Raw genomic sequence first — 11652 nt, forward strand, 5'->3', positions numbered from 1 at the left:
ATCTTTCTCAACGCTCGATCGCCACTGGTTCTAGTCGCCAGCTTAGTTTCTTGTGATACCCTTTATTTTCCCCGACGTGGTTTTCCTATTAATCTTAACGACACAGAAAGTTGCTCACCAAATTATCCTATCAGCAATGAATTATTTTCACGCCAAAAATTGAAAACGTGCAGAGTATTATCATCAAAGGTGAGTTGGTATAAAATTAAAGATGATTAGTTACTGTGAACAGTATAGCTATACGATGTACGACCGTGGGTACACTTCAACATTCGTTAATGTATAAGCTAACTAGATTGTTAGTGGCGGTAACGTCGACATCGCCATGGTCTTTCGTACGTTAAGCCTACGGCTGCCGGCCTCTAGAGGCTACAGTACTGTACACTGCCAATTCTTACAGTCCGTCTGGAGCTATCCGTATACTTACAGAGTTTCTATTGGCTAAAGCATTCTGTTTCTTAACTTTTTTATACAATAGAAATAATCTGTAATTTGCCTTGAATTTCAACATTTTCATTTTGTTTGTTTTACATATATTTGAGTAGGTTTTTGGTGAAGAAGTTTATCAGTCGTTCATGTGTTCAATCTGTCTGGCTCACAGTTCTACTACACTAGCCCAACGTATCTACCAATGTGTTTGAAAGTGTAATTCCAAATGCCCCATCAGTCAGTAGTACATTTAGTAGTGCTTTTTTTGTTGTTGCAATCTTTCATCAAATAGACGTCCTGATTGTACAGCAGCTCTGGTGGAGTTGAGCAGCCTGGAGTGAGTGACCAGCCATGGGTCGTCTGGACGATGCTGCCAAGCGCAAGGTGGTGGAGCTGAGGCAGGCGGGCCTGAGCTTCCGCAAGATCAAGGCGGTGCTGGAGCTGGAGAACATCCGGGTGTCTGCCCAGGCCATCTACCTGTACCTCAAGGAGTTCCAGGGGAAGAAGGTCCAGAGGGGAAACAACAGTGCTGTAGTCCCAGTTCCACAGACTACACCTGGGGTTGGTCCTGGGAGGGATGCTGGTGGTGGAAGACAGGAGGGTTGGAACAACCAGCAGATACGTAATCTACTCCGGGAGGCGTCACGCCACGCCGGCTATGTGGCAGCGTCTGAGTTTGCAAAGCAGGTTCCTGGCTCCACTCCTCCTGATGGCCGGGGTCAGGGGCCACCTGGGTCAGGGGGAGAAGGCACCAGCAGAGGACAGAGCAACAGGATAGATCAGCTGGAGGAAAAGGACAAGAAGGAGGTGGATGATGAGGAAAAAGACATCCAGATTGTCAGTGTCACGTCATTGGCTCAGAACTCTCAGCAGAGGGGTCTCCCAGGGGCTGTGACTGTGACAGGGGCGTACATGCGGAGGAAAGCCATGCCCTCGCCGGCAAACCCTGTTCTGGCTGCACGGAAGAGGCTTCTGGATAAGGCTCTGTCTCACAGAGCAAAGGTAGGCAGTCATAGTTGTTATTTTGTCAGATCCTGTCTCGGTGTAATCAAGTGAAATTATTGTTATAGCCAAAAACGTAATCATTTGTGGACTAGTTGTTATCCATAGGCATTGTGTAACTAGAATTCTGTCCCCCAACTGTTTAGTCTGATACAGTTAACTGAGTGCAGCGCATTGAGTTAATAAACATGCATAATCATATATACTTCTCCCAATTAGCCTGGGGATATTCCCAGAAGCCCTGGCTCCACATGCTTAGTTCAAAGCGGACATTAGATCTCTAATTTTGTCGGATTTCTGTTTATTTCCTGAAAGATATACTGCAGTTGAACAATTTTAGTTTTTACAGTTTGTGAGAAGTGAAGTACTGGGTAATTGTAACACAATTTATTTCAAACATTGTTCACAAAACATATTTCATACAGTTACACAAAACAACAGTTACAGTAGAAACATGTACTCATCAGAATAAGAACTCATCAGAACATTCACCAAGTACATTTACACATTTTCACTCTGTCTAAAAGGTGCAGCTAGTGGTAGACAACATATTAGGACAGACTACTAAACTACATTAAATCTACTGAAGTCAACATACAGTGCCTAGCAAAATTATAAAAAACTGATCAATTCTGTTTTTTCTCAATTACACTGATTTACAAATGGTACAGTATGTTGACATTTTATTCTGTGTGATATTTTATTTTAAAACACTGACAATCAAAATCAATTATTGTGAAGTGATATTGGTTTTATGTTGGAAAATATGTGTAATAAAAATGTAATATGTTGCTTGCATAAGTATTCAATCCATACATCCTGCTGTATAGAATTCAGGTCAGGGCTCGGGGCCACTAAAGGAAATTCACCGCTTTCTTCTTTAGCCAACCCAATGTTGCTTTGGAGTTGTGCTTGAGATTACTGTCTCACTGAAAGGTGAAATGAAGCAGGTACTCCTGCTGTATTATTCTGTATTGTGTTCCCTCTGTGCTTCCTCAAATTTTAACCAGATGCACAGTCCCTGCTAATAAAAAGCATTCCCACTACATGATGCTGCCTGCCACTATATTTCATGATTATATTCAGAGATCAGAAAAGGTTGACCAGTGTACTGCACTCTCAGCCACTAAACTCTATAGGATCTTTAAAGGGATTGTTGCCCTTTCAGTTGCTTCTTTCAGAAATCTGCATCTTGTTTAAGCACTGAGTTTTGAGTAGTTTGATGCAGCTTCCACGTACAGTTTTGTGTTTTTCTTACAAATGTTTCTCAACAAAAAAACGAATGCCTCCATACATAAATTGTTTTGACTGTCATGGTTTCAGAATGAAATATGACACAGAACAACATGGTAATGTACCATTTGTAATTCAACAAATCTGGATAATTGGACAGGGGTTTGAAAACATTTGCGAGAATGCTAAGCGGGATGTGAATGCTAAGAAGTATGTATTTAAAAACTAAATGTTGGGATATGGGTAGTTTTGTATTTTACATGTGGACTTTTCACTATTTGGGCATGACCCAAATTCCATTTAGATGCATACTTTCACAATTAGCCTGGGGATAGTCTTAGAATCTTTGGCTTCTCACACTGTTGATATCTGAAGAAGATCTCTAGTCAGGAAGATGATGAGTATGGACTGGAATATTGGTGACGTTTACATGTTTGTGTGCCAACTTTTAATTAAGTCTTGTATTTTCCACTTACTGAATGCTGCCCTTGCCTTACATTTATATTTTAGTAATTTAGCAGATGCTTCTTACAGGAGCTATTTGGTTTATCTGTCTTGCTTAATGACAACAAGGTATGATCATGTGATTTTTTGTATTACTGTGGTGATGTCTGTTCTAGGCTTTGATTGGATATATTATGTCCCCCAGATAAGAGACTCTTCTTATCAGTCCTACCAGCAAGTAGCATCTCTGTTGAGACGAGAACAGTCTCCAGGTTCTGAAGCCCAGAGACCTGTGACTGCAGATCAACAGTCCCATGATCTAGTCACTCAGAGGCTAACTCAAGCGGTGAGTACAAAGCAAAGTAAACCTAAACCAAGATATACACAATCCCTTCAAGTAATTTTGACTTATCAACACTTATCAACAGTTTCTCCTTTTTACAGCAGGCATTTTTATGCTTTATTTGATAGGAAAGTTGGGCAAGATAGGGTGAAGTTTTTACTAGCAGCAGTACATTTGCCCCAGAGACAGCAGCTTAGATCACTAGCCACCCAAGGCCATGCAATCAAACAAAAAAAGTTAAACAAATACTTTTTGTAGCATGCCTCATTTAGATCAGTGTTCCTCAGGCTTACACTTGTTCAGGGCAGGCTCTCTGTGTTTGTTCAGCATTTGTTGGATTTCTTTTATTTTCTAGGAAGATGTACAACCGTTTGTGCAAAGGAATTTCTGGGTAATTGTTGCACATTTTACTTTAAACACTGTTTGAACTAGATATTAAAAATTAATTCCCAATTTACATTTGTATACTAAACAATTTAGAGACCTACAGTGGATATAAAAAGTCTACATACCCCTGTTAAAATGCCAGGTTCTTGTAATGTAAAAGATTTCAGTTTGTTTCTTAATTGAATTGTTCACATTATAGTCACATTAAAAGTGGAAAAAGTTCTGACATGATTTATCTTTGTCTCATTCTTTTACATCACAAAAACCTGCCATTTACCTGTGTAGACTTTTTATATCCACTGTTTGTTAATTAGAATGACCAGTATTAAGTACATTTACACTAACCAGAATATTATGTTGTATAAAGGAGATGCTAATGGTAGGCAATATATGGGCACAGATTCCATCAGGAGATAGATTTACATACAATACCCTAAGTGGTAAGATGTATCCTATACATTCATTTACATTTAATTTGGACAATTACAAAATGTACAGTTCCATCTTGTTAGTGTTTCCATCATCTTGATGTAGGGAGATGGACAGAGGTTTTGGATTTAACTTTTCATAATTCTGGCAGTTTAAAAAAAGTTATTCAGTAATAGTAATGGCTTAAAACTAATATTTTGGTGAAAATACACTAAATAAACTAATTGGCCCAATAATATTTAGTATATTTTATATATTTTAGGCACATCAAACTATATAACATGTTTCTAGGGTGTTTTCTAAGTTGCACAACCAAATGTGTTGTAAATACTTGACATTTGATGTATGGCTGTCAAAGTTAACGCACCCAAGACATCATCATGCATTTCTTGGGCAATGTTATTGCACCCGGATTGCATATCTTTACTGCAAAGCACTGTTTTTACCTAACGTGATTCCACTCTTATAAGTACCAGTAATTTGACTCATAACTGCAAAATATCACATTGTGAACAGAGCGCTTACAATCCTACTGCATAACAACAATGCAGGTGTTTGACAGACAGAGAGGAAAATTTGATGTTTTTGTAGCCCTGCTTAATTTGGCATCATAAATATTCTGTGACAAATAAAACTGAAAACAAAAGGAAACCGTTTCACAAAAATGTGGAGCTATGCAAGCCATCACAGAAAGAATTGCTCACCTCAGTCCAGTACTAGAGTCCAGAATTCTGTGTTACTTAGTGTTAGTTGGTATTAAATGTTTTTGACTTACTGTAGACATGATCAGGCCTGTGATCTTAGATCACGTGAGATCATCTTCAATGGGATGAGAAGAGAGAAACGTGAACTGTCTCTAATACAGCAGTACCAGTGTCTGAATCAACATGAGCTGTATATAATATGGCAGAACTAGGGTCTAATGCAACATAAACTGTCTATAATATGGCAGAACTAGGGTCTAACTCAACATAAACTGTCAATAATATGGCAGAACCTGTGTACGACTCCCCACAATGGACCATTTAAGAGCATAAATCATGAGCACACCACTTACATAAACAACCAAGACATCTCCATGCAGAATTGGCCAATGCTACACAAATGAATCCACCAATGTGGATGTAGTTACTGGATAAAAGTTAACCACTTATAACGTTACTCAGGAGATGTGTAGGAAAATGAGTGCCGGAGAAACTACAGTACCCTTCATGATAATTTTTCTCTGATTTGAACAGAAGTCAATGGACTGTGTAGCAATCAAAGATTTAGGGATTTAAGTCTGGTCTCTTTGACTTACAGATGTGTGTGTATTTATGAGTAGGACTCCAAACATGAGTAATGTATAATGGTTCCCAATTACTCCATCTGAGTAATTGAAGATGAACGAGTAATGCTGTCGTTATCTACACCAATGAGCCAAAACATTATGACCACCCACAGGTTAAGTGAATAATGTTGATCATCTCTTAACTAGGGCACATTTCAAGGTCTGGGTATATAAGATGGTAAGCGAACAATCAATTCTCGTAGTCAACTTTTTGGATGCAGGAAAAATTGGCCAGAGTAGAGACCTGATTGACTTTAACAAGGGACAAATTATTATGTCCAGATGACTGGGTCAAAGTATCTCTGAAACAGCAAAGCGTGTGGGGTGCTCCCGGTCAACAGTGGTGAGTACCTACAGACAGTGGTCCGAGGAGGGACAAGCCGCAAACCGGCAAAGCTGTAGGGCACCCAAGGCTAATCGATGTTCAAGGGCAGCAAAGGCTTTCTCATCTGGTCCGAACCAGATGGTCTACTGTGGCACAAGCCACCGAAAATGTGAATGATGTTACGGGAGTAGTGTCATGACACAGTGCAACCGCAGACTCCCATACCTGAGTAAATCACTATTCATCCCAACCAGACAGATTCTAAACTAACCCTAAAGGAGGTGTGTTTGGGGATGTTATCATGTTGGAATACTGCCCTGCGGCCCAGTTTCCGAAGGGAGGGGATCATGCTCTGCTACAGTATGTCACAGTACATGTTGGCATTCATGGTTCCCTCAATGAACTGTAGCTCCCCAGTGCCGGCAGCACTCTTGCAGCCCCTGACCATGACACTCCCACAACCATGCTTGACTGTAGGCAAGACACACTTGTCTTTGTACTCCTCACCTGGTTGCCGCCACACACGCTTGACACCATCTGAACCAAATATGTTTGTCTTGGTCTCATCAGACCACAGGACATGGTTCCAGTAATCCATACTGGATATTATGCTGAGCATGTGCAACTTCTTTGGTCGACCATGGCGAGGCCTGTTCTGAGTGGAACCTGTCCTGTTAAACCGCTGTATGGTCTTGGCCACCGTGCTGCAGCTCAGTTTCAGGGTCTTGGCAATCTTATTATAGCCTAGGCCTTCTTTATTTTAGAGCAACAATTATTTTTTTCAGATCCTCAGAGAGTTCTTTGCCATGAGGTGCCATTTTGAACTTCCAGTGACCAGTATGAGGGAGTGTGAGAGCAATAACACCAAATGTAACACACCTGCTCCCCATTCACACCTGAGACCTTGTAACACTAACACTAATTGGGCCCAATATGGACATTTTCACTTAGGGGTGTACTCACTTTTGTTGCCAGCGGTTTAGACATTAATGACTGTGTGTTGAGTTATTTTGTAAATGTACACTGTTATACAAGTTGTACACTCACTACTTTAAATTGTAGCAAAGTGTCAGTTTTTCAGTGTTGTCACATGATATAAGATATAATCAAATATTTGCAAAAATGTGAGGGGTGTACTCACTTTTGTGAGATACTGTATCTTCCATACAGTCTTTACCCACTTACTGCTGAACACTGCTCTGACTTGATTGACCTGATAACATAGCTCACTTTTCTTTTTCACAATTATAAACATCAGAAATAAATTGAACAGTCATTACAACATATAGTGTTTGTTTAAATAACTGCAAGCGTTTTAATTTCAGAAATGTTGATCAGAAATATGAACCATGGGCTACGCCATCAAGTCGATCAAATCAGATTGACGACAGTGAATCTTTTTTTTATGGATTAACACCAATGATTTTATAAGCGTGTAGAAACGAATTATTTTGCACATGAAATATCAGCTATTGGTAGTTGCCTGACAACTGACCCATGTTACAATTGACTTGTACTTTGCAGAGGAGTTTGGATGGCCAGCCAGGAGCCGCAGATCCCGGGCGGATGTTCCAGCAGAGAGCTGCCGGCTTGTCCGTACGCTCACCCCACCCACCTCCGCCCCGGGTGGGCATCCGGCTCCCAAACCCCCCGCCGCCACCTCCCGCCTCCCAGGGAGGCAGCCCCATCATCCGCCTCCAGTCGCCTGTGAGCCAGGGCCCCCCCAGCCAGGGCCCCCCCAGGAGAGACAGGAACCCCAGCCCTCAGCAGGCTGCCCACCAGGAGACCGGAGGGAGAGGCTCGGGCGGTGGGGGTCTCCAGGATCAGGTCCAGACCTTGGGCTCGGAGGTCCACAGCCTGGGCCTGGCCGTGCGCATGCTGGTGGAGCAGCAATACCGGCTGGAGCGAGAGCAGGTCCAGCAGACCCAGGTCCAGAAGGAGATCCTCAGCACCCTGCAGACGCTGGCTTCCAGGCTCCAGGCGCCCTGCACCAGCCTACAACAGCAGCAGCGGCAGCAGCCCAAAACCCCCCCGCCCTCCGCCTTAGCCGCCTCCGCCTCAGGCTCCGCATCCACCTCATACAGCCAGGGCGCATTTCCCTTTGGCCAAGGAGGTTATGCCCAGTGCAGCCAGCCCCAGCCCAGCTACAACGGGATAGACGGCTCTAGTCTGGAGTCCATCGAGGCCTTCAAACTGTCAGGACTTAGTCCACACGGAGTCAATGGCTTCCAGGTGTGCAACAGTAGCACTTCCAATAACCTGCCGCTCAGTCACACCCCAACACACTCACTGGCACACACGCAGCCTTACGCGTCATCCTACGCGCAGCAGACGCAGGCTCAAACACACATGGCGTCATGCACACAGTCGTACGTCCCCTCGTACACGCAGACGCACACACAGTCATACAGAGGGGCAGACAGTAAAGACTATCCCAACACCAGCACAGAGGGGGCTCTGCAGAACTGTGTGGCCTCTGTTCAGGCATCTGTTGACCTGGACTCGGACATCACAATCACCCCACAGGAACCACAGCTCAACATTATCAAAGTGGAGGCACTCTAAAGCTTGATTTTACCTACATCCCAAACTCATTGGGATTGGGTCCATTCCCTGGACACCAATTAGCCTGGTCAGAGACTAGAAATACATGTTCAGTATATAATGGATATTCTGGAAAGTGTAGGACCAGTAAGTGGTTCCAGTACGATTCAGTTTCATGGTTCAGCTGCAAAGTGGCGTCTGCCCTGAGTTTGTTCACATTTGATAAACTATTACCTCTGTTTTTATTTTCAAATGTACTCTTAATCTTTTTTTGAGTACATTTAGAGTGTAATTTCTTGTTCCATTTTGTTCCCAAAATGTTGGCCCATTCTTTTGGGAAATTATTTGATGTTGAATTAGTAGTTACGACCTTGTCCTGTTTCGAAGATTGGGGGATGTATCCTCTGACATCTGGTTTACTTGTTGTTTATACTGTCCACTAACAACCAGGACGTAACTAGAAACAGTACATCAGTAGATTACCTAGCAGGCACCTGACCAAAACTGCCTGTCAGGATGGAAAATAGTGCCACTTCATTCTCCATTTTGAAAGGGCGATTTGTCCTTAAAACGATCTACTATTTTTACGTTGAACACTTTGCGATCTATCTTTGTGTGGTTGTTTTAATATGCCTGTTTGTCTGAAACTGATGTGATGATGCTGCTGTCTTGGTCCAGGTCTTTCTTGATAACTAGATTTGTATCCCAATGAGACAAACCTGGTAATGTTAAATTCAAAGTTATCAAGTCACATATCACAAAGAGCAACAGACAATAGATGGATGTTTGATTGAATAATGTTGCCATCAAGGTTGCCATCATTAGAAAGCATATTCCTCGCTGCAAAGCTCTATAAATGACAACCTGTTCCCTATATAGTGCACTATTGATGACCAGCTCTCTGTAAGGCTCTAATTTAACTGTGTTGCCCAAGTACAGTGTTTATCTGCAATATAAATACAAAGGCAATGTTTCCCCAATGGGCAGAGACTGTATTAACGTTAAACACAGAATGTGTGTTCAATTGGGAATTATCTTTAAATGTACATTCGCCAGTCACTTCATTAGGGACACTTGCTTGTTAACACAAATAATCAAACAGTGATTCATGTGGCTGCAATTAGATATGTAAAGCATGCAGACATGGTGAAGACGTTTAGTTGTTGTTCGTCCAAACATTAAAATGTTTAAGACATGCGATCTAAGCAACTTTGATCGTATTACCTTGTGAGCAGCAGTTGTGTGGGCAAAAAGTCCTTTTTACTGAGAGAGTTGAGAGGAGAATGGATTCATTCAAGCTGCCAGAATGTCCACAAATACTCAAACAACCACTCTTTGCAATATCGAAGTGCAGAACGCCATCTCTGAAAGCAAAATGTGTCATACCTTGAAGTGAATGGAGACAAAAGGGGGAACTACCCAATTCTACCTAATTAAGTGGCCAGTGAGTGTATATTGCAAATTAATGTTGAACTTTGGCAATACAGCTTGAATAAAGATCTAAAAATTAACTTTTACCAATGCAATGGGATGTACAGTGAGGTCCAAAAGTATTTGGACAGTGACATTTTATTTTATCCCCGTATCCACCTTTCATTTTTGTCTTGGGTGAACAGCTTTTTTGTACGTTTTCTCCCATCTCAGGCATTGCTCTTGGTTCCCTATGATGGGGGGGACTTGTTTACCAGAATCTTCAGGAATTTACATGTTTATCTTAACTTTGCTAATGTTTAATTTAAGTTATAATTTACAGTAATTATTAATATATCAATATATTATGTAAAATCTTGAAATAGTACATATTGTCCAGAGGCTTTTAGTAGATAGACAATAGCCTAATAAATAAAAAAAGAATCTAGCCAACACTGCCATTATTTTCACTAATCTCTGCAATACTTATAACTACTGACTTTTGACAACTGCCACAAGTTTCATGCCAAAACATCATCAAAATAAAAAACATACATAGTAAAATAAGCGATTTTTTTTTTACAGAAAATATATTACATGTTTAAACTTACAATAACTTGTTACTGCAGTGGACTACAGTAAATAAGTGTTTTTCTGTACACTGAGGTGACTATTCAGAAATTCACAGTGGGTTAATAATCAATTCTAGTGATTGCCTGACATCTTGTAGAGATCTTACACCAATCTGTCTTAAAAGACAGGAAACATTTATGAAAAATGTATAATAAAACCTGCCGGCCGGACCAGTAGGGGGCATTGTTTTTATTGGTTGATGTTAGAAATCGGCTGTTTTTTGTCTACATTTTGAGATGTTGGCCAATCACTAGAGGGAGCTATGACCCACTGAGCTTTTCTGAGTTGTCAATACAGGATACTAAACACAATGTGTGTTTGAGTTAGCCCAGTGCAGTAACAGGTTGTAATTAAAGCTGAAAGTCTACATTTTAACCATTGTATAATTTTAAATCCATAGTTCCATGGTTTAGGGCCAAAGCAAGACAAAATGTGTCACTGTCCAAATACCTCTGGACCCCATTGTATCTGCTGTTACCTTCTGTTGCTAAGCTCAGCCTTAACATTTAGAATGTCCTGTTTGTGTACAGAACTAAAGCTACTTGAATAAAGTGGTGCATTATATCCATTGTGAGTCTTCATCTTGTTTATAAGTTTAATGTTTTATTGGTATTTATAAGGAACAAAGATTGTTTGAGGGCCCTGGAATGCTGGCAGACCTGTAGAACAACATATGATAACATATGCTTTTCCTCTTATGTTGGCTAGTCTCCTTTCCAAAACAAGGACTATACGTGTGGATAATTTTTTCCCCAATTAAAACTGAACAAGCAAAGAGGAGAAAAACAAATGTATTTTGTGGAAAAACATGTTTTCAGTCATCATGTTTTTGCACATCAACCAAAACACAACTTGATATTTAAATGTTCTGTATGTAGCTGGAGCTACATGTGGAATGTCAGTCATTCCCCAAACGTTCAGCCAACACTTTGAAAGTAGCAGTGTGTGGATAAAATGCATAGATTATAGCAACAATTGTTAGCTATTTCATGTGTTCATAGTGCAGCTTCCTTTACACCAAAGACATGAATGCTGTGAAATCCTCCTGGCACACACACACAAACAAGCAGGTTCAGGCAAGATAGACATCTAATTAAAACATAGCCTTAGACACCAGTCTCCTTTCACAGAAGTGTCTCTTCG

General features: G+C 41.0%; 1 protein-coding gene across 3 annotated transcripts; it reads left to right on the forward strand.

The window, feature by feature from the left end:
- Position 1: 1 nt before the first annotated feature.
- Positions 2-11075, forward strand: LOC105027497 (mediator of RNA polymerase II transcription subunit 15-like). Of its 3 annotated transcripts, none has more exons than XM_010899617.3 (4): positions 2-189; positions 722-1431; positions 3314-3454; positions 7447-11075. In XM_010899617.3, the coding sequence occupies exons 2-4, from the start codon at positions 781-783 to the stop codon at positions 8485-8487; spliced, it is 1833 nt and encodes a 610-aa protein (XP_010897919.2). In that variant the 5' UTR covers positions 2-189; positions 722-780; the 3' UTR covers positions 8488-11075. The 3 variants fall into 3 exon arrangements, with proteins under 3 accessions (XP_010897919.2, XP_010897920.2, XP_010897921.2); XM_010899618.3 differs by having other exon boundaries at positions 739-1431; XM_010899619.3 differs by having other exon boundaries at positions 742-1431.
- Positions 11076-11652: the final 577 nt, after the last annotated feature.

Source organism: Esox lucius, chromosome 11 (assembly GCF_011004845.1).
Source record: "Esox lucius isolate fEsoLuc1 chromosome 11, fEsoLuc1.pri, whole genome shotgun sequence".
Lineage (NCBI taxonomy): Eukaryota > Metazoa > Chordata > Actinopteri > Esociformes > Esocidae > Esox > Esox lucius.